The sequence below is a fragment of the Arachis hypogaea genome, chromosome 18 (genome assembly GCF_003086295.3).
Source record: "Arachis hypogaea cultivar Tifrunner chromosome 18, arahy.Tifrunner.gnm2.J5K5, whole genome shotgun sequence".
In the NCBI taxonomy this organism is placed as follows: Eukaryota; Viridiplantae; Streptophyta; class Magnoliopsida; order Fabales; family Fabaceae; genus Arachis; species Arachis hypogaea.
Window position 1 is genome coordinate 52517173 of NC_092053.1, and position 23828 is coordinate 52541000.

The window sequence follows — 23828 nt, forward strand, 5'->3', positions numbered from 1 at the left end:
CTTCATTTTGAATTGGTTCATGTTCATTTGTACTTCCTTAAAAAAAATTGGATGATTTGATACAACAAAAAGACATTACTCTTATTTATGATAACAGGGATAAGGAAGCCGTAATCCTAATCAAATAAGCAAATAATGACAATAAATATCAATATTAATTCTAAGAGATCACATCTAATATTCCATAATGTTCTAGGGATATTATCTTGATTTCCAACAAGGCATATATACTTGTACTTATCTCAAACTTTCATTCCCCAATTTAAATCCAGCTTACTTAGTGGATCGCTACCACACGCTCACTTTCCACCTTTGTTATTGAAAATTTTATGCTAGAATCCTAACCATGTTATTATAGAGCCAAATTGTGTCCCTAAAAGAAATTTATATTCTTAGGAGGATTTGATCTTCAGATTTCATATTCTCTATGTACATTGTAGCCATAGTGCTAAATTGTGATCTCTTCTAAATACTGCAAATTCAGGTTTGGCAGGTGGATGCTGATGAATTGTCTCTTCTTTTAGTTGCAGAATGACAAGGCTTTACAACGACAGTATACATTTCTTGGAAATGGAAGGGATGACACTCTCTTTTATGCTTGGCTTGGCTGTAAATCTGTAACAGTAAGCAACAGGCATTGTTTTTTTGTTATGTATCATCTAAGCAATTTTTTCTACTGAAATTCACATAAATTTATTAAGTTTTCAAGGTTATATTATTTACAGACAATCTATTTCCTTCTCTTTAAAATAAAAATTATATATTATAGGATAGTCTAATGATGTTTTCTTTGTTTGTTGAAATTGCAGCCCATGACATCTTGTTTGGCATTAAAAATAGAAGTGATTTGGAAGTGAAATTTTATTTTCAGAAGCTGTCTAAATTTTACCTTCAATCTTGTAATTATTATTTTTATTTTTTTTGTAGCCATGAATAAACTCGAACTCATGTATTTGGATAAAGGTTGGTGGTGGAGGTTGTTATTGTGAAGAAACTCTTAATATGTTCTATTATTTTTGGCTTGCAGGAGGATAAAATAGCATTCATCTATCACATGAATATTATGGCTGATTCAGCAAGAACTAATCCAGTTGTGGTTAGTGATATTCTTGCCTGCTCTTTCATAATAAGTTGTTGAATAATTATGTGCAATAAATAAATTAATCTAATTTACATCACATGCCTGTTCAGGCTTAAATTCATGAGAGTAAGGAGCCAATTTAGTTTTTTTCAATACTTCAGAGACTAATCATATTTAAGGTATGTACACATTATAATCTCAGTTTAAGACTATAGCTCGTAATTTTAATAGAAAGCAGCATGTGCTGAATTTTTCATTTTTCTTGTTGTAAGGGGGAAACAGTTTGGAATATAAAAATTTCATAGAAGAAAAAGTTACCACAGATGAAAGCTACATGAAACACAGGTAGCTTTGTTCAGAGTTCAAGGTACAAGTCAAAACCTTTAGTAGAAGTAAGTGCCTTCCTGAACATGTTATGTTTCTGTGAATTTTTGGTCTCGTACATCTTGAAAATTTTATGCTGAGTTTTAGATAGAAGATAGACAAGTGATGAGAGGAAGAGGAAGACCTAAACATATTTTAGATGAGGTGGCCAAAAGAGACCTAATTTATTTAACCATTTGAACAAGTGGGACTAAATTTGGTGTATTACTTGAGTGCGATAGAAATTTCTCACTGCTGTATTGCCATCTACAAAATAAATTTTAGTATATTGCAAATGGATTTCCTGAATGGCATTCAGTTTAACACTTTTTTTTATGATTATTTCATGGTTTATGATCGATGCTTCTGATCCGAGTGTTTATGTAGTGAATGCATTGAATTTAGGGCTAAATTCCTGGTCTATATTTACATTTTAAACTGATCTTGTTAGGTAGACTAGGAACCATTTTAATATTTTCCTTCTTTTTTCTAAATTTTGTTGTTTATATGATGTCTGATGCATTGCACCTTTTTTGTTCTAGATATTGAACTCTCAGGATAAGACAGCTAGTCCTTGGATGGGATAGAATTACTTGTTTTGAAGGATCATGACAGCATATGACATGGATTCTAATGTCGTGTTTAATATCAATTGATTTCTACTTTCTATAATTTCTTATATAGGTAATACTTAGTGATGTATTATTCTTTATATGCGAGTGTAGCTATAGAATTTCAATTTGGATATGTATAAAATGAGCACAATAATTATGTGTTTATTGGATGTACCACATTTATCTAGACCATTAGATTTTATTAGATAAAAATTAAAGGCTAATATAAAAGAAGAGTATTGATGGACTCTAATAAATACAGAATATCCTAGAGTATAATATAATTTTTCATCAAAATATTTTAAAACTATAATTTATTTAAAATATTATATATAATACATGAAAATATTAAATTTTTTATTTTTTCAATTAAAAAAACAGAATAATATATATAATTTTAAACGGAATAAAAAAATGAAATAATTTTAAATATATTTACTTATATTAGTAAGATCTAAACTAATCAAACTTACATAATTAAAAATATAAAATATATAAAATACAAAAAAATAAATATTTTTTATTTATTAAAATTAATTATTGTGCGAATTATTTATAATATTAAAAAATTATTTTCTATTTATATATATTTTAATAATTTTTATTTTAATTTTAAATTAAAAAATATTATTTCAATTTTTAGCACCACTTTTTAAGCGTTGATAAAATTATATATATCCAAATTTTTTATTATATAAAAATACTTATATCAAATTATCCATCAAATTAATTTTTATGTGAATAACGAAATTTAAAATGGAGGTCGAATTTTATATATATATATATATATATATATATATATATATATATATATATATATGTCTTCAATTTTTTTATTATATATAAATATTTATATTAAATAATCCATTAAATTAATTTTATGTGAATAATGAAATTCAAATTCTAAGACTAATAAATTTTGAGAGTATGTTTCTTATATAATTTTCTGGAGTATTATTGGCTACAAGCCTACAACAATATTTTCTTTCTTCTATATATTGCCTTTAAAACTACAACCTTTGGCTTAGCTTATTTATCTTTTTTATAATAAGGTAGTAAACTATAAATAATTATACCAAAGGAGCACATGAAGTTCGAATTCAAAATAAGTAATTTACTATCATTCATCAATAATGATATTATATCATAATTTAAAAATATACTATTATATATTATATTGTATTAAATTATAAACTTTTATTTTTTTTTTTTTTTTTACTTAATTCGACGACCTGACCAACCCATTATAAATATATAACATATAATTAACTTAAAGGGACTCTTTTTGCTCTAGAAACATTTTGTAAACTCCTTCTCAAATTGGTTTTTTGTCCAATTTAAAAAAAATATTATACGAATCAAGCTGTTTAACTCGTTGGATTATTTAATTTACACATATTTTGTCATAAAAGAGCTTATTTACTATACTCTAAAAAAAAACTTATTTACTGTATTCATAAAGCATTTTTTAAATATTTTAAAGTTGTCGTCCATTAATTACACATATACCTTTATTATTTTTTATTTTTCAGTGTATCCCTTCACCTCATACGCAGATCAATAATTCAAATTTCAACACTTAGACCGTGTGGTTTCAAAAAAGAAATTAAAAAATGACATTAATTAAAAAAAATATACAAAAGACAAATAAACAAAAATTAATATTCTTATATTTTATTCGCTGATAAATTAGAATAAATTGAAATAAGTAAATATTTATTTTTATTTTTTCATTCAAAAAAATTAGAAAAAAATTATGATGATAAAAAATATAATTATAAAAATTTGATAGACAAATTGTTTATTTAACTTGTTGAATGTTAAGGTGATTCTGACTTCAATTTAATTTGGATTATGAGTTTGGAATTAAATTCAAAAATTTTTAAATTAAAAAATTAGTAATTTAATATTTTTAAATATATTCAAGATATATATATATATATATATTTAAAAATATTAAATTGTTAATTTTTTAATTTAAAAATTTTATAAATTATTTTTTTAAATCAAATATATAAACATAATTAATCATACAAGTAATAACACAAATATGTCTATTGGTATTGAATTGATTAAATGGTTTATTTAAATCATATTCATCTACATTTATTTATTAAAACCATACACATAATAACAGTATAAGACGGTGCCATTTTATAACAAAGAAAGAAAGAGAAACAAAAACCAAAACACCCTAGATTTTCTTGTCCTCAGCTCTGTTACCTCACTTCCAAAACTCTAAAAGAGCCCCTTTCTTTGAAGCTTCGAATGCAGCAGAGATTTGAACATGTAACCTCCATTTCTCCGCCATTCTTCAACCAGTCCAGTCACCACTGTCGTCGCGTCTGCTCCGCCGCGGTGCGCGCTGTCAAGCGTCATCCAAACACCTATTTTCCCATGCATTTTCGGGCCTCCACGTAGCCGCCATTTTCCCACTGTGCAGCCTCTCATCCGCCGTTGTGCATTCCTCCGTTCAGCTATATCCATCGCCCTGAAAGCTTCAGCTCCCTCTCCCTTCTGCTGCTGATTTTCAAAACATGTGAAAACTAAGGTAATTTATTTTTCTTTTTTTATTGTATTAATTTTTCAATTATTGTTTTAGTTAGTCTTTGTTTTAATTAGTGAGTTGCTATTTCAGTTCTTGTTGTTCTAGACATTGTAGTTTTCTGTCCGTAGGAATAGTTGGTTTTTGAGTTGCTTTTTTTCGTTGCTTGGGGTTTTTTGTTTTGAAATTTAATTAAAAATTTAATTCTTCTTTTAAAAAATATAAATTTCAAATTTAAAATTAGAAATACTAAAATTTAAAAAAATTATAGTATATCTAATTAAAAAAAAGCACTAAAAGCCAAAAACAACAAACACACGCAGCGCTCTTTACAGTTTGCAATACTTGAAATCAAAAATTAAAAATCCCACTATCCCATTATCTCCCCTTCTTCCATTTAGCCACCGTAGAACAAGAAAAACAAGGATTCCTGATGGTGGAGAAGGAAGGACTGTTGGTGCCGTTTGTTTAAAGAAGGAGGTCCGCTGAAGGAGGTTCAATCCATAACACCGCTGAAGGAGGTTTGATCCACAACACCGTTGTAGCAGGTCTGCTGCTCCTTTCCATCTTGTCCCAGGTTATCTTAATCTCTTCTCATGTTTGTTCTTATCATTAATTTAATATGATTGTGAAGGTACTTGCATTCAAAGTTTTATTGGATTATGGCATCTTCATTGAATTAGATTCTTGATGAAGGGAAAATTGGTTGGTAAAGAATTTCACAATTGAAATCTCGTTGCAAGTATAGTTTTTAAACCAACAAAGAATTCTCTCATGCAAAAATTTGGTTGTCACAAGTAACGAACCCCAATAAAAATAACAACCGAAGTATTCAAACCTTGGGTCGTCTCTCAAAGGAATTGCAGGGAAGTGTTCTTGCTATTGGTTATGGGACAAGTATTTTGGGGTTTTGAATAAGAAACATGGAAATAAATGGCAAGAAAGTAAATGAAACTCAAATGTAAAAAGGTCTTGGCAAGGAATAATGGTCAAGGATCTTTATCCTTGTCACTAACCACAACATGATAATTGCAAGGATTAATCCCATTAAGTCATCCTCTAATGAATAAAGGAAAGTCAAATGAGCTACATTAATCTTAATCCATAAGTCCTAACCTTCTCACTAATTAATCTAGGGAAAGCTAGAGTCAATGAATACCAATCATCATTACTTGGACATTAGCAACTCAAGTTCACCTAAATTACCATCCCAAGCCAAAAACACAAAAATCTACTCTAACATCCTTCCAAGCATTTTGTCAAACACTTGGAAGGCATAAAAGGAAAGCAAAATAAGATTGAAAGAAAAGTAAATCTACAACTATCAATTGCAAGGAAATTAACAACAACAACAACTCAAATCAACAATAAAGGAACATAAAACATGAATTGCATGAAAAGAAAAATGGAAGAAATAAGAGTGAATCTATAACAAAGTAAACAATTACAAGAATAAATAATGGCATCGTTTTCATTTAAAATAAGGGTTTCTAACCGCCGTTTGTACCTAATTATGATGACAATTTTATGTTTTTTAAAATAAGATTGAAACCACCAATTTAAAGTGCTATTTTCGAAACTCACTTAAAAATCTCGTAATAACCAAAAGGCATTGCCATAAATCAAACATCATAACATGATTTTTAATTCATACATGATCCAAAAGTCATAATCCAAGTCATAATTGAAATGTCATAATCCAAAAACAAAGTATCAAAGTAATATTTTTTTAATAATACGTCTTAACATATAATCCTTAATATACTCCTTAATATACGTCTAAACATATCAAGCAAGGTCATGCTTCCTTGTTGCTTGCTCCAGAAGACCTACTTCCTAACTCTTTTGGTGATGGAATCTCATTCTCCTGATCCAATCCCTACAATAAAAATATAATTATTATGAGGACAAGAAATGCAAGAAAAAGGTATATATTAATGATAAGTGGATATTTATGAATTTGAATTCATCTAAAAAATTCACATATAAGAGCAAATTAAATATGAGAAATATTTCAAACACTCATCATACACATTAAATTAAAAAAAATCATATGCTAATTAATTCTGATCTCTGAAGAAAATTCATATGCTTATCACTGTGAGATAACCTTCTTATTCATTAATCAACAATTAAATAAGCAAACTAACTCATCATCCATGCATGCAAACCGCTCCCTATATTTTCATGCCCCACAAGCATCAATATTGCTGAGAATTTTTTGTTAATGAGCACAAGCTAGTGCAGAAATCATGGTTTTAAATTGAAGTTACACCTATCATTGTTGTAATACTTTTTGTATCAACATTATTTCCAAGCATTACAACTGCAAGGAGAATAAAGCAAAGGAAAAAAAAGAGGATAATTGTATTTGTACCTATAAAATTTGTTGAGTGGGGAACATTCCAGCCAATTGTATTGGAATTTTACCTCCTTCCTTAGAAGCAATATAGGAGACTAGCTCTTGCAATTGCGCTTTAACGATATCCAACTCTTCTTGCACATTTGGACCACAATTAGATGATGTGCCAGCATCATTTGAAGAACCTAAATTCATTTGACTAATCCTTGTAGTGTTGTTCTTGAAAGCAACTGTTGGAACAGCTCCCATACCTAAACCTCGAACACGACCAGGGTGCTTTTTCCCAAAAACTACTCCAAGAGCATCAAGAGGAGAATTAACAGTTGATTCCATTGGTTGTTGGCTGCTATGTACTTCAATCTTCTCCTATATATATAAAAAGAAAGAGAAAGAATAAAAAATAGCATTATCTTATAAAAAAGAAAGAAAAGGAAATACAAACAAGTTACTTATTGCACTTTAGTCTTACCGCTATTTCTTTAGCATTTTCATTAACATAACTACCATCTATTTTCTTGTGAGTGATGTCCCACGTTTGAACCCTACTAACTTCTATTCCTGTCTCTTTCGTCTAAAATTTAAGAAAAGTAGAAAGACTCGATCAAAAAATAGCAGCCTCAATCATGTATATATCATTCATCTAATTATTACTTGAGATAGATTAGATATGCAGAAAATTAAGAGATGATGCATGCATTATATTTGAGATAGATCAGATATGCATGCATTAATTGATTACCAATTCAGCTCTTCTTCTTGCAATTGATTTAGCACCTGAAGTATGAGTAATTATTTGTTTTTGCCAGATTTCTTGATTCCTCTTACAAAGTTTCTGCAAGTTGAATTTGGATACAATTAAATAGTAGGGTCAATTCACATTTTTGAAAGATCAAATGTAATAAATTACTTTGATTAGATATTAAAAGTATAATTTATAGACTAGATATTATTACATTAGTTTGTTTAGTTAATAATGGGAAACCGAAGTGAATACACATGAACAACTATGATAACAACCACTCTTCAATTGCAGAGGGCAACTAGCATAGAATATAGACGAGTTTAGACCAGCTATTGGTTGCATCAAATGAAAAGGATAGCATTTACAGAAGAATTATCTGTACGAGCTTACAGTTCATGATTACATTTGCATGAAAGATGACTACATAAAAATACTAAATTATGTAAATTTATAGCAATATTCACTTCTGCATGTTTACCGCAAGAACCATCATCTTTCAAAACTGACTTAAATAGGATAAAAATGTGCACTAACCAAGGCAATTTAGGACTAAAATAAACAGAGATTGTACCACTATTTAAGACTGCCCTGTAGCCAATAGTTCAATTGTAAAAATAAAGATCAGAACCTCTAGCAACTCTAAAGGCACCCAGAAATCAAAATCACTCTTCAACAACATTGACTAATTCATATTCAATTATATGTATTCCAAAGGCTATCAAAAAGGACAACATTTAACTAGGAGAGTAAGTACTTACTTGTGTTTCAGGCTTCAAATGATATTCTACAAATAAAGCCAATTGATCAGGAGCAATATCTTCTGGTGCATTATTTATGATATCGGTTTTACTCAACCTCGGATCATAAAAATCATTCCAAAGCTTTATCCTATGTTCCCTCCATTTTTTGCCAAGCGATTAGAGCAAAAATTGTTTGGCCAAGTTATCACTCACTTTGAAGCAAAATCGAACCTTCAATATTATAACAAAGAAAGTATATTAACCAGCAAATATAATTAAATAATGGCAAAGAAATAAGCTTTAGAGTTTGAGTAATCTTCTTACTAGGAAAAAATATTCCATTGATTTTCAAAAAAGCTTGCTAGAATGTCTGACCACTTTTCAAAACTGATTGGAAATGCTACACAATTAGTGGCCAATTGCCCACAAACTCCTGCAAAAAGTCCAGCTACTTCTTCTATTGCTGCATGATCTTTATCAAAATTGACAACTATGTGCAAACCTTCTGGCAAATTATGCACATCCTTTGCTAATAAATGAAGGCGTGTACTATCTTCGTATTCATCTAAAATAGACAAATGAGTATAAATAAATGAATAAATGAGCGACTAAAGAATAAAATAAATAAAATTTACGTTGTATGTTGGACAGCAACATAAGTAGATAAGGCAACATATATAAAGTGGACAGCAACCTTCTTTTCTTCATCATATATAATATAAACTGCTTATAATAATTTCAAGAAACCACCTTGCCAATAACTAGCTAAGGGTATCACAGAATTCAATTTCTATTTTCAATCCTTTCAAACTAATTCATATACAACATCTATACATCTAAAAATACTAATAGAACATCTATACATACCTATGGCATCAACAGTTGATGAGCGGATAATTTATACGCTTTTTGGCATTGTTTTTAGTATATTTTTAGTAGGATCTAGTTACTTTTAGGGATGTTTTTATTAGTTTTTATGCTAAATTCACATTTTTGGACTTTACTATGAGTTTGTGTATTTTTCTGTGATTTCAGGTATTTTCTGGCTGAAATTGAGGGACTTGAGCAAAAATCAGATTCAGAGGTTGAAGAAGGACTGCAGATGCTGTTGAATTCTGACCTCCCTGCACTCAAAGTGGATTTTCAGGAGCTACAGAACTCCAAATGGAGCGCTCTCAACGGCGTTGGAAACTAGACATCCAGGGCTTTCCATCAATATATAATAGTCTATACTTTTCTCGAGTTTAGACGCTGCATTCTGGAGTCAAACGCCAGAAACACGTCACAAACCAGAGTTGAACGCCAAAAACATGTTACAACTTGGCGTTCAACTCCAAAAGAAGCCTCTGCACGTGTAAACTTCAAGCTCAGCCCAAGCACACACTAAGTGGGCCCCGGAAGTGGATTTCTGCATCAATTACTTACTTCTGTAAACCCTAGTTGCTAGTCTAGTATAAATAGGACTTTTTACTATTGTATTTTCATCTTTGATTAGTTTTATGATATCTTAGACTTTCATGGGGGCTGGCCATTCGGCCATGCCTGGACCATTATCACTTATGTATTTTCAAATGGTAGAGTTTCTACACTCCATAGATTAAGGTGTGGAGCTCTGTTGTTCCTCATGAATTAATACAAAGTACTACTGTTTTTCTATTCAATTCAAGCTTATTCCTATTCTAAGATATCCATTCGCACCCAAGAACATGATGAATGTGATGATTATGTGACACTCATCATCATTCTCACCTATGAACGCGTGCCTGACAAACACTTCCGTTCTACATGCAAATAAGCTAGAATGAGTATCTCTTGGATATCTAATACAGAGGACCGAGTCTGAGATATTAGAATCTTCGTGGTATAAGTTAGAACCCATGGATGGCCATTCCTGAGATCCGGAAAGTCTAAACCTTGTCTGTGGTATTCCGAGTAGGATCTGGGAAGGGATGGCTGTGACGAACTTCAAACTCGCGAGTACTGGGCGTAGTGACAGACGCAAAAGGAGGGTGAATCCTATTCCAGTATGATCGAGAACCTCCAGATGATTAGCCATGCAGTGACAGCGCATCGGACCATTTTCACAGAGAGGATGGGAAGTAGCCATTGACAACGGTGATGCCCTACACAAAGCTTGCCATGGAAAGGAGTAGGATTGATTGGATGAAGACAGCAGGAAAGCAGAGGTTCAGAAGAACGAAAGCATCTCTATATGCTTATCTGAAATTCTCACCAATGAATTACATAAGTACCACTATCCTATTTTATATTTTATTTATCTTTTACTTATCAATTCATAAAATCAGTTGACTCCGCCTGACTGAGATTTACAAGGTGACCATAGCTTGCTTCATACCGACAATCTCCGTGGGATCGACCCTTACTCACGTAAGGTTTATTATTTGGCGACCTAGTGCACTTGCTGGTTAGTTGTACGAAGTTGTGAAACAAAATTAAGAATATGAACGTGCGTATGAAATTTTTAGCGCCGTTACCAAGGAAGTAAAGATCACGATTTCGCACACCAAGTTTTTGGCGCCATTGCCGGGGATTGTTCGAGTTTGGACAACTGACGGTTCATTTGTTGCTCAGATTAGGTAATTTTCTTTTTCGTTTTATTTTCAAAAAAAATTATAAAATCATAAAAATAAAAAATATTTTGTGTTTCTTGTTTGAGTCTTGAGTCAATTTTTATGTTTGGTGTCAATTGCATTTTTTTCTAAAAATTTATGCATTTTTCGAAAATTCATGCATTCATAGTGTTCTTCATGATCTTCAAGTTGTTCTTGGTAAGTCTTCTTGTTTGATCTTGATGTTTTCTTATTTTGTGTCTTTTGTTGTTTTTCATGTGCATCTTTGCATTCATAGTGTCTAAGCATTAAAGATTTCTAAGTTTGGTGTCTTGTATGTTTTCTTTGCATCAAAAATTTTTCAAACACATGTTCTTGATGTTCATCATGATCTTCAAAGTGTTCTTGGTGTTCATCTTGACATTCATAGTGTTCTTGCATGCATCATGTGTTTTGATTCATAATTTTCATGTTGTGAGTCATTTTTTATGTTTTTCTCTCTTATAATTAAAAAAAATAAAAAAATAAAAAAATATCTTCCCCTTTTTCTCTCATAAATTTTCGAAAATTTGAGTTGACTTTTTCAAAATTTTTTAAAATCTAGTTGTTCCTTATGAGTCAAATCAAATTTTCAATTTGAAAATCTTATCTTTTTCAAAACCTTTTTCAAAAATCAAAACTTTTTTATTTTTCTTAATTTTACCTCATAAATTTCGAAAATATTATCAACAATTAATGTTTTGATTCAAAAATTTCAAGTTTGTTACTTGCCTAGTAAGAAAGATTCAACCTTTAAGTTCTAGAATCATATCTTGTGATTACTTGTGAGTCAAGTCATTAATTTTGATTTTAAAATTTCAAATCTTTTTCAAACAAATCTCTTTCAATCATATCTTTTCAAACTTTGATTTCAAAATCTTTTTCTAACTTCTTATCTTTTCAAATTTAATCTTCAAATCTTCTTAATATCTTTTCAATCATATCTTTTCAATCATATCTTTTTAATCATATCTATTTTTAAAATAAATTTCTATCATATCTTTTTAAATCTTATCTTTTTCAAAAATTTTATTTTAAAATATCTCTTCTAACTTCTTATCTTATTATCTTTTCAAAATTGATTTTCAAATCTTTTTCAACTAACTAATTAACTTTTTGTTGTTTCTTATCTTTTTCAAAACTGCCCAACTAACTCTCTACCTTTAATTTTCGAAAATCCCTTCCCTCTTTTTTCAAAATTTCATTTTAATTAACAAATTGTTTTAATTTTAATTTAATTTCAATTTTAATTTTCGAATTTTAGATTTAAATTTAAAATATTTTTATTTTATTTTGTTAAATTTTTGAATTCTTCTCTCATCTCTAATCTCCTTCTATTTATTTATTCATCTACTAACATTTCTCCTCACCCAAAATTTGAACCCCTTCTTCTCCTCTGAGTTTGAATTCTTCTCTTCTTTATTCTTATCCTTCTTTTCTTCTACTTACACAAGGGAACCTCTATACTGTGGTAAAAAGGATCCCTATTATTATTATTTTCTGTTCCCTCCTTTTTCATATGAGCAGGAGCAAGGACAAGAACATTCTTGTTGAAGCAGACCCTGAACTTGAAAGGACTCTGAAGAGGAAACTGAGAGAAGCTAAAATACAACAATCCAGAGATAACCTTACAGAAATTTTCGAAAAGGAAGAGGAGATGGCAGCCGAAAATAATAATAATGCAAGGAGGATGCTTGGTGATTATACTACACCTACTTCCAAGTTTGATGGAAGAAGCATCTCAATCCCCACCATTGTAGCAAACAATTTTGAGCTGAAACCTCAATTAGTTGCTCTAATGCAATAGAACTGCAAATTCCATGGACTTCCATCAGAAGATCCCTACCAGTTTTTAACTGAGTTCCTGCAAATCTGTGAGACTATTAAGACTAATGGAGTAGATCCTGAAGTCTACAGGCTCATGCTTTTCCCTTTTGCTGTAAGAGGCAGAGCTAGAACATGGTTGGACTCACAACCTAAAGATAGCCTGAACTCTTGGGATAAGCTGGTCATGGCCTTCTTGGCTAAGTTCTTTCCTCCTCAAAAGCTGAGCAAGCTTAGAGTGGATGTTCAGACCTTCAAGCAAAAAGATGGTGAATCCCTCTATGAAGCTTGGGAAAGATACAAGCAGATGACCAAAAGGTGTCCTCCTGACATGCTTTCAGAATGGACCATTCTGGATATATTCTATTATGGTCTGTCTGAGTTCTCCAAGATGTCACTAGACCATTCTGCAGGTGGATCCATTCACCTAAAGAAAACGCCTGCAGAAGCTCAAGAACTTATTGACATGGTTGCAAATAATCAATTCATGTATACTTCTGAGAGAAATTCCGTGAATAATGGGACGCCTCAGAAGAAGGGAGTTCTTGAAATTGATGCTCTGAATGCCATATTGGCCCAGAACAAAGTGTTGACTAAGCAAGTCAACATGATTTCCCAAAGTCTGAATGGATGGCAAAATGCATCCAACAGTACTAAAGAGGCATCTTCTGAAGAAGAAGCTTATGATCCTGAAAACCCTGCAATAGCAGAGGTAAATTACATGGGTGAACCTTATGGAAACACCTATAATTCATCATGGAGAAATCATCCAAATTTCTCATGGAAGGATCAACAAAAGCCTCAACAAGGCTTTAATAATGGTGGAAGAAACAGGCTCAGCAATAGCAAGCCTTTTCCATCATCTTCTCAGCAACAGACAGAGAACTCTGAACAAAATACCTCTAATTTAGCAAACTTAGTCTCTGATCTGTCCAAGGCCACTCTAAGTTTCATGAGTGAAACAAGGTCCTTCATAAGAAATTTGGAGGCACAAGTGGGCCAGCTGAGTAAGAAAATCACTGAAACACCTTCTAGTACTCTCCCAAGCAATACAGAAGAGAATCCAAAGAGAGAGTGCAAGGCCATTGATATAATCAATATGGCTGAATGCATGGAGGACAGAGAGGACGTAAACCCCACTGAGGATAACCTCATGGGACGTCTCTCAAGCAAGAAGGAGTTCCCTTCTGAGGAACCAAAGGAATCTGAGGCTCATCCAGAGACCATAGAGATTCCATTGAACCTTCTTATGCCCTTCATGAGCTCTGATGAGTATTCTTCTTCTGAAGAGAATGAGGATGTTACTAAAGAGCAAGTTGCCAAGGACCTTGGTGCAATCATGAAGCTGAATACCAAATTATTTGGTAATGAGACTTCGGAAGATGAACCTCCCTTGCTCATCAATGAACTGAGTGATCTGGATCAACTGACATTGCCTCAGAAGAAACAGGATCATGGAAAGTTCCTAATACCTTGTACCATAAGCACCATGACCTTTGAGAAGGCTCTGTGTGACCTTGGGTCAGGGATAAACCTCATGCCACTCTCTGTAATGGAGAATCTGGGAATCCTTGAGGTACAGGCTGCCAATTTCTCATTAGAGATGGTAGACAAATCCATGAAAATGGCTTATGGACTAGTAGAGGACGTGGTAGTAAAGGTTAAAGGCCTTTACATCCCTGCTGATTTCATAATCCTAGATACTGGGAAGGATGAGGATGAATCCATCATCCTTGGAAGACCCTTCCTGGCCACAACAAAAGCTGTGATTGATGTGGACAGAGGAGAGTTGGTCCTTCAACTGAATGAGGACAACCTTGTATTTAAAACTCAAGGATCTCCTTCTGTAACCATGGAGAGGAAGCATGACAAGCTTCTCTCAGTACAGAGTTAAATAAAGCCCCCACAATCAAACTCTAAGTTTGGTGTTGGGAGGCCCCAGCCAAACTCTAAGTTTGGTGTTGAATCCCCACATCCAAACTCTAAGTTTGGTGTTGGAAGTCTATAAAATTGACCTGATCACCTGTGTGGCTCCGTGAGAACCCACTGTCAAGCTATTGACATTAAAGAAGCGCTTGTTGGGATGCAACCCAATTATTATTTATCTAATTTTATTTTTATTTTTATTGTTCTTTCATGTTTTATTAGGTTCATGATCGTGTAGAGTCACAAAATAAATACAAAAATTAAAAACAGAATCAAAAACAGCAGAAGAAAAATCACACCCTAGAGGAAGGACTTACTGGCGTTTAAACGCCAGTAAGGAGCATCTGGCTGGCGTTCAACGCTAGAACAGAGCATGGAGCTGGCGCTGAACGCCAGAAACAAGCATGGAGCTGGCGTTCAACGCCAGAAATATGCTGCATATGGGCGTTGAACGCCCAGAACAAGCATCACCTCGGCGTTTAAACGCCATAAATGCATGCAAAGGCATTTTACATGCCTAATTGGTGCAGGGATGTAAATCCTTGACACCTCAGGATCTGTGGACCCCATAGGATCCCCACATACCTCCACTCACCTTCCCTCCTCATAATCCTATCTCACCCTTTCCCAAAGAACCCTTCACCAATCACCTCAATCTCTCTTCCCCATCACCTCTTCACCACTCACATCCATTTCTTCTTCTTCTCATCCTTTCTTTCTTCTTTTGCTCAAGGACGAGCAAACATTTTAAGTTTGGTGTGGAAAAAGCATTGCTTTTTTTTCATAACCACTAATGCCTCAAGGGATGCACTTTCCTCCACAGAATTTTTGGGAGCAAATCAACACCTCCCTAGGAGAATTAAGTTCCAACATGGGACAACTAAGGGTGGAACATCAAGAGCACTCCATCATCCTCCATGAAATTAGAGAAGATCAAAGAGCAATGAGGGAGGAGCAACAAAGACAAGGAAGAGACATAGAAGAGCTCAAGGACATCATTGGTTCCTCAAGAAGAAAACGCCACCATCACTAAGGTGGACTCATTCCTTGTTCTTATATTTTCTTTTTTTCGTTTTTATGTTAAATGTTTATCTATATTTGTGTCTTATTACATGATCATTAGTATTCAAGTGTCTATGCCTTAAAGTAGTGAATATGAATCTATCACCTCTCTTGAATGAAAAATGTTTTAATTACAAAAGAACAAGAAGTACATGGTTTCAAATTCATCCTTGAAACTAGTTTAATTATTTTGATGTGGTGACAATACTTTTTGTTTTCTAAATGAATGCTTGAACAGTGCATATGTCTTTTGAAATTGTTGTTTATGAATGTTAAATATGTTGGCTCTTGAAGAATAAGGAAAAAGGAGAAATGTTATCTGATAATCTAAAAAATTATAAAATTGATTCTTGAAGCAAGAAAAAGTAGTAAATATACAAAAGCTTGCGAAAAAAAGATAGCAAAAAAAAAAAGAGAGAGAAAAAGAAAAAGCAAGCAGAAAAAGCCAAAAGCTCTTAAAACCAAAAGGCAAGAGCAAAAAGCCAGTAGCCCTTAAAACCAAAAGGCAAGGGTAACAAAAAGGATCCAAGGCTTTGAGCATAAGTGGATAGGAGGGCCTAAAGGAATAAAATCCTGGCCTAAGCAGCTAAACCAAGCTGTCCCTAACCATGTGCTTGTGGCGTGAAGGTGGCAAGTGAAAACTTGAGACTGAGCGGTTAAAGTCAAGGTCCAAAGCAAAAACAGAGTGTGCTTAAGAACCCTGGACACCTCTAATTAGGGACTTTAGCAAAGCTGAGTCACAATCTGAAAAGGTTCACCCAGTTATGTGTCTGTGGCATTTATGTATCCGGTGGTAATACTGGAAAACAAAGTGCTTAGGGCCACGGCCAAGACTCATAAAGTAGCTGTGTTTAAGAATTAACATACTGAACTAGGAGAATCAATAACACTATCTGAACTCTGAGTTCCTATAGATGCCAATCATTCTGAACTTTAATGGATAAAGTGAGATGCCAAAACTATTCAAGAGGAAAAAAGCTACAAGTCCCGCTCATCTGATTGGAGCTAAGTTTCATTGATAGTTTGAAATTTATAGTATATTCTCTTCTTTTTATCCTATTTGATTTTCAGTTGCTTGGGGACAAGCAACAATTTAAGTTTGGTGTTGTGATGAGCGGATAATTTATACGCTTTTTGGCATTGTTTTTAGTATATTTTTAGTAGGATCTAGTTACTTTTAGGGATGTTTTTATTAGTTTTTATGCTAAATTTACATTTCTAGACTTTACTATGAGTTTGTGTGTTTTTCTGTTATTTCAGGTATTTTCTGGCTGAAATCGAGGGACTTGCGCAAAAATCATATTCAGAGGTTGAAGAAGGACTGCAGATGCTGTTGGATTCTGACCTCCCTGCACTCAAAGTGGATTTTCTGGAGCTACAGAACTCCAAATGGCACGCTCTCAATGGCGTTGGAAAGTAGACATCTAGGGCTTTCCAGCAATATATAATAGTTCATACTTTGCTCGAGTTTATACGACGCAAACTGGTGTTGAACGCCAGTTCTATGCTACATTCTGGAGTCAAACACTACAAAAAATTCTGGTAAAAACGGCGGTTTTTTTGGGTATTTACGGCAGTTTGAACCGCCATTATTACCAATAATGGCGGTTTCATAAAGCGACGTAATTCTGGGCGCCATTCTGGTTATTACGATGGTTTTATGAAAACCGTCACAATTCCCTGAGTTAAAACGGCGGTTTTTGAATAGGTTAAAACGGCGGTTCAAAACCGCCGTTATTTCCAAGGTTAAAATGGTGATTCTTGGATAGGTTAAAATGGTGGTTTGTACCGTCATTATTACCCTGACAGAGTGGCATTTTGGTTGGTTAAAACGGCAGTTCTAACCGCCGCTATTTCCAGGGTTAAAATAGCGGTTTTTGGATAGGTTAAAACGGCGGTTTGAACCGCCATTATTACCCTGACAGAGTGGCGTTTTGGTTGGTTAAAACGGCATTTTTGAACCGCCATTTTTATCATGACAGTAGTGTTTTGGTTGGTTAAAATGGTATTTTTGAACTGCCATTTTACCATGACAGTAACATTTTTTATCGTTTAAAAAAATAATTTTTACTGCTATTTTTATCGCGTTAAATGAATAATTTTGTGATTAAAATTTCACAATAGCAAAAAATCATAATCCATAAATGAAATATTATATAACTCATAAATAAAATATTTAATATAATATATAATTTTTTATTATTGAATCAATTTGTAGGTCTACAACAATCACATTTATCGCTTATAGTATAGTGAATCAATTTCATTCCAACCTGATATTTGCTAATTGCTATTTAATTAATAAAATCCTATCTTATAGTTTTGCCAATAAATTTCTTAAACTGTTTTCCCTTTCATGTATGTGGTCATCACACCACAAATGTTGCAATGCATTAAGATTCAGCACTAAACATTTTCATGAACCACCAGCCTCCTTTCTCTCAATGAGTTTGATAAAGTTTTGAACAATTTCCTTTCCTTCGGTTGTTATAATGCTCTCTGGATGAAATTGCACACCCTGAAATTTTGAAGAACTTAAACTTTAGCATAGAATTGCCGGTTAATAAAAGCATGAACAACCAAAATAACCCCTTCAATGCCAGAGAGTAAATTCTTGATTTGTACATTCACCTTTTCAAACATCAAATTCTCAATTGAGTTTATATTTTAATATGCAGCACAGTTTAACGTCTACACAGACGTACTGATTTATTAACTCGTGCTATGTACCTTTGTAGTGTATTATACCCAAATTGACTTCTCGGACATTAAAATAGTAACAAAGCACATATTAAACAAAAGTGATGATTACAAAGATCTCTACAAACTCTAAATTCAGGTCCACGAAATTTCAAAATATTTCAAAAGCTGTCAGCTAAACTCCATATCAAAATTAAAAACCAGATTACACTATTTTCCTGAATTTAAGAGAATGGCGATGAATCTTTTCTTGATCTGATCAAAAGAAATCCCCATATAAGGAATAGGGTGTTACCTGTAGATGCTTATACTTCTTATGACGAGCTGCCATTATAAGACCATCCTCAGTCCAGGCTGTCACCTCAAGTTCTTTATGAGGAAAACTCTCCTTTTCGATTAAAAGGCTGTGATATCTACCAGCTAAGAAAGGACTGAAAATAACGGCGCGGTAAGGCCAACTAATGACACAACTCAAAAATAGAAAATAGAAAAAATCAAACAAATCAGAATACAAAAATCGAATTTTATAAATAATATCAATGAATCCCTACTTTGATAATCCGGCAAATAATCCATCTTCTCCTTTCTCATCATAATACACCAAAGAGCTTTTCCCATGCATGACACCATGAGGAGAGCGAACAATTTTCCCTGCACATGTTAAAGGCATAATGTCTTAATCCTATTTCAACTGTCCAGAAAAAGGGAAGAAATGAAAATGATGGAAGTTAAACTACAGGGGATGCTTGCGCTGAAACCAAAAGCCATGTTTGCACAAAAAAAATGTAATGTGAACAATATACAAATTTATCAAAGAGATCTTGTTGTCAGTTATATGCACAAAATATATTAGTGGTGGCTAAAGGTTGAAGAAATATTAGATTATCATTAAAGTTAATAGTTTATATGATGATTTTTATTAAATGGCAACGAGTGAAGAAGGAAAAAAAAACTATACAAAATTCGATGGAACCCAAACCAAAATCAAGAAAAGAAAAAAAAAGAATCAAAGAGTTAACAATTAATAGTAAACTAGTTAAACCATTAACTTGGACAACACAAATAAATTTAATCAAGAAATTTATTACACTTTAGTCTGAAATCTACTATCTTAAATTAGCAATTCTAATATGAAAATTTCTTATAACTGCACAATAACCATATTACTAATAGATCCTGATAATCTAGCTTATGATTGATTCAGGTATGAAATATAACATATTTAGGCCTGAAAAATTTGTTACCATCAGCTGGTTCTGTTGACAGCAAGTTAGCTATGTGTGCTGCTGATGCATCTAAACCTTCCCAATCATCCAGACTCTCTTCTGAGAGTTCTCCCACATCAAACCCTATTCAATAATTTTCAATCAGCGTGTTATTTATCAGTAGAAAAAATTAGCAGTAGAAAAGCCATTGATCACTGCAATTAGTTTATGTTTAAGGTATTGAACTTTAGCTTTTTTTTTTTTATGAATTTTAGTGAGAGGGCATGCTTGATATTCAATTTGAGAACTGAACCTTCCAAACAAACGTGAAGCTTAAATATTGACATCTATTGCTGTCATTCTATAATATTTTTGCTTCAAGTTAAAATTTAGTGATAATAAATATTCTATTATGCTTATGAAAATTCTCTGGTCCGCATAACAAAAGTGAAAATGAAAGAGTAAACCTTATTGCAGTTTGGTATGAGATCTTGCAATGCACGCATCTTCTCATTGATCCTGTCTCTTCGCTTCTGTATAAGTAGAAGATCACAATGATAATCATACAGATCACAAGCAACAAAACATATGCTACAGATGGAAAATTTGTTGATTCCAAAAACCACCTTGCTCTGTGTTCTATTATTCATCTTTTACATAAAGTATTATCAAATCATTGATCATTACAATGGTACCTAGAACATTATTATTATCTTTTACCATCTAGTTATACATAAAGATCTAATTAAAAAATTACCAAAAAGTATATAACAATATAAACAGTTCACATTATTACAGGCTATTCATATAATATTTACCTTTTTCAATTCTCAATCCCTTTTCACACTTGCAATGTTCTTAATAATATATGCTTCCTCCAACCGAAGGATCAAAGGTCACAGATAACAAGTTATAATCACCACTTGTGTTGGAATCTGCCTCCTCTTGCAGTGCCAGGGCATGTTGAAGTTGAGCTATCACTTCATTCATTGTTGATCTCTTTATACTGAAAAGTAGCAAAATGTATAGATCAAGATATAGATACATATAAATATAAAAGTAGCCTGTGATTTAAGATACTAGTTAAAAAAATTGCTTTGAGAAATTGGGTTAAAAAATCTGTGTACAAGAAAAAGAATGGGAGCCAAAATTTTTTCATTACTGAACACTGAACAACATAAGGTTATTTTAGATACTAATAATGGCATTTCGCATAAAATAAATGACTCTATTCCAAATGGATGCTGGCCAATAACATATATAAACAATACTATGTATATTGATGGATGATTATTATTTGGATATAATGAGCATGAATGCATGATGACATAGACATACTAACAATCTTAGTCAGATGCCAAAAAATATAGCATAGAAGCAAAGAAAATTAATACATAGCTAATTGTAATTTATTTATGTGCATCACACACACACACACACACACACACACATATATATAGAATTATATATAGGAACATTAATACATAGCATAGAAGCATGAATATGTATATAGGATTATATATACGAACAGCACAGCTTTGACTTGGTGTCACAATACATAGAAATCATCTTTTTGGGTTTTTGACAGTGCAGAAAGCAGTAGTAGTAGAATTGAGCCGTAAGGTACAAAAGAATAAGAGGAAATATTGCAACAAGGAAAAATATATAAATTATATTTCAAATAGAGGCCCAATAAATATAATACTAAGCTTACCTGATAATTTTCTTTCTTTTTTCTTTCCCAGCAAATATTAAAAATTGAAACTTTTAAAGTAAAGTAGCTAGCAACAAGAGTTGAAGAAGATCTAAATCCTGTTTTACATGAAAAATGATCACCAACAGATTCATTAAAATCAATATAATCACTCAACAGTTTTATCAAAGGGTATATATTACTAGCATTAACTAACACTCAATAATCAGGGAACAAAGGAGTAGAAGAAAATTATTAAACAATAACAACATTAAAAGCCAATTCCTTCTTAATGCCGTGACAAGTTCAATGTCTTCTAAACAAACCATACACTAAAATATCTCTTCATTTTACCACTCGGTAATGCTATCATCAAACACTTTCTTATAGTGATAATCAAACTTCAAATCTTCTAAATCACCCATCACAGCACCAAAAGAAAAATTACCAAAATCTGTCAAATAAATCAAAGGGAACTCAGATTTACAATGAAGTTGCTAACCTTAGAATTCAATGCTTCGTTGGCTTCGATTATATTATGCTCTGCATAATGGAAACCAAAAAAATAAATAAATAAAATGAAAGAAGAACAAAGTTGAGCAAGAGATCAAGGATTTGAAAGAACTAAAGTATGTATCCAACTACAATCAAACATAAATGTAAATCAAAGCCCAAACTTATGTTGTAATTAAACAATTCTATTTTATTATGAATCTATATAACTTTTAATCTAATCATTAAGTCATCATCGCAAACTAATTAAACTTATATGAACCGTAAAATCATATACAATTCTTGAAGAAATAACAACTAAGAAAATAATAGCAGAAATAAAAAACTATCTCATTATCCCCACGGTTCAGTTGCTGCTATGCATGTGTTCTTATGATTTTAGTGACCTCAGTAACTAGTTCTGAGGCTACAATTTCATCATGCAGTGATGTGATTAAGAACCTAAAGTCTTGTGTGAGTTACTTCGTGAGTGAAAGTGGTAAACCACCAGGACCATGTTGCTTTGGCGTTAAAGCTCTTGCAGCTACTGCAGCAACCTCTGATGATAAGAAAACTGCATGCTAATACTAAATTTAAACTAATTATTTCAAGGTCACAAGTACTATTTAAGTTCAGCATGTTAATACTCACCAGATGAATGAAAAGATGATGTCTATCTTCAACTGGTTCTTATTTAAGTAGCTTCCATCTTCTAAATAGTTCCAAATCAATTTATCTTCATCACCTGCACATAAAACAACCTCATTGTTAACAATTTCATTGTTCTCTAAAGCAAATAACTTAACAAAGCACAAAAACATGTTTCAAGCTAATAAAAGAATTTGTTGATATATCTGCAAAAGAGATATGCGACATACAACAATGATTGAATAAATGCATAGACAAAAAAATAAGTATTCAAGCAATTCATCAAACACGTGCTATGCAAATCAGTAAAGCACCAACCGAGAGCATATTTACAAATCAAAACCGCAAAGAGAATGCAAATTTGTATACATGCATGTAAGAAAAAATCGAAGAAATTACATGAAGATCTTAGCCCCAATCTCTGCTAACAAGGAAGAAAATCAAAACCTAAAATTACAGAAATAGAAGTAGTAACAATTTGCAAAACAAAATATGAGTAATTAAAAGAAGAGAATGTGAATTTGTATATAAACCTATTTCAACGAAGATGGAGAAGGAGAAGCTTCACAGAGGTCAACACGGTGGAGCAGGAAAAATCACACAGCAGATCCATCAATTGAAGTGAAACGTTGATGGAGGAGATCGCAGCTGGAAGAAAAGCGTTGATGGAGGAGCTTGCCGCCAGAGGAGAGCCTCGTGGATGAGATTGCAGATCTCATGTTGCCATGGAGTTTCTTCTTGGTTTCTCACATTGCGATGGAGGTTTGATTAAATAGCACAACGTTTATTAATGAAATAGAAAAACTTTTTTACCAGTGAAGCAGGAGCAGGAGCAGGTAATGGCGTTTAAAACTGCCAAAAGCACAAAAAAAATGCTGCTTTCTACAAGCAAATTATGGCAGCCGCACAAACCGCCTCAAATATATGAATATAATGGCGGTTTTATAGAACCCCCATTATGTTGCTGCCATTTTATGCCTCTTTTTTTGTAGTGAAATGCCAGAAACACGTCACGAACTAGAGTTGAACGCCAAAAACATGTTACAACTTGGCGTTCAACTCCAAAAGAAGCCTCTGCACATGTAAACTTCAAGCTCAGCCCAAGCACACACCAAGTGGGCCCCGGAAGTAGATTTCTGCATCAATTACTTACTTCTGTAAACCCTAGTAGCTAGTCTAGTATAAATAGGACTTTTTACTATTGTATTTTCATCTTTGATTA

The 23828-nt window shown here is 32.5% G+C and overlaps 1 protein-coding gene, 3 long non-coding RNA genes and 1 other non-coding gene across 7 annotated transcripts; 1 reads left to right on the forward strand and 4 right to left on the reverse strand.

Annotated features, from left to right (window-relative positions):
• Positions 1-58: 58 nt before the first annotated feature.
• Positions 59-1639, reverse strand: LOC140181533 (uncharacterized). Of its 2 annotated transcripts, none has more exons than XR_011876248.1 (2): positions 1400-1639; positions 59-615 (listed from the first exon to the last, which is right to left on the reverse strand). It is a non-coding gene; the product is annotated as an uncharacterized lncRNA (long non-coding RNA). The 2 variants fall into 2 exon arrangements; XR_011876249.1 differs by having other exon boundaries at positions 1463-1606.
• On the forward strand, positions 486-2271 carry LOC112768983 (uncharacterized). Its single transcript, XR_003186303.3, has 5 exons — positions 486-623; positions 1028-1096; positions 1192-1260; positions 1354-1473; positions 1987-2271. It is a non-coding gene; the product is annotated as an uncharacterized lncRNA (long non-coding RNA).
• Positions 2272-6401: 4130 nt separating this feature from the next.
• On the reverse strand, positions 6402-15414 carry LOC112770014 (uncharacterized). The gene is made up of 9 exons (XM_025814449.1): positions 15402-15414; positions 8823-9012; positions 8661-8678; positions 8466-8562; positions 7705-7797; positions 7435-7536; positions 7034-7331; positions 6877-6929; positions 6402-6482 (listed from the first exon to the last, which is right to left on the reverse strand). The coding sequence occupies exons 1-9, from the start codon at positions 15412-15414 to the stop codon at positions 6402-6404; spliced, it is 945 nt and encodes a 314-aa protein (XP_025670234.1).
• On the reverse strand, positions 13110-13217 carry LOC112773505 (small nucleolar RNA R71). Its single transcript, XR_003188052.1, has one exon. It is a non-coding gene; the product is annotated as a small nucleolar RNA R71 (small nucleolar RNA).
• Positions 15415-18043: 2629 nt separating the features above from the next.
• LOC112772755 (uncharacterized) lies at positions 18044-23644 on the reverse strand. Of its 2 annotated transcripts, XR_011876447.1 has the most exons (10): positions 23140-23561; positions 22610-22703; positions 21969-22009; positions 21488-21585; positions 20592-20779; positions 20241-20306; positions 19813-19917; positions 19120-19219; positions 18864-18999; positions 18044-18386 (listed from the first exon to the last, which is right to left on the reverse strand). It is a non-coding gene; the product is annotated as an uncharacterized lncRNA (long non-coding RNA). The 2 variants fall into 2 exon arrangements; XR_011876446.1 differs by lacking the exon at positions 21488-21585 and having other exon boundaries at positions 23140-23644.
• Between the last annotated feature and the right edge of the window lie 184 nt (positions 23645-23828).

Coding starts and splice junctions, on each gene's coding strand:
- LOC112770014 (XM_025814449.1), bottom strand. Junction 7,537..7,704: donor CAAGAAGAAGAGCTGAATTG/GTAATCAATTAA, acceptor CTTAAATTTTAG/ACGAAAGAGACAGGAATAGA. Junction 6,483..6,876: donor GTATTACAACAATGATAGGT/GTAACTTCAATT, acceptor TTTTTATTGTAG/GGATTGGATCAGGAGAATGA.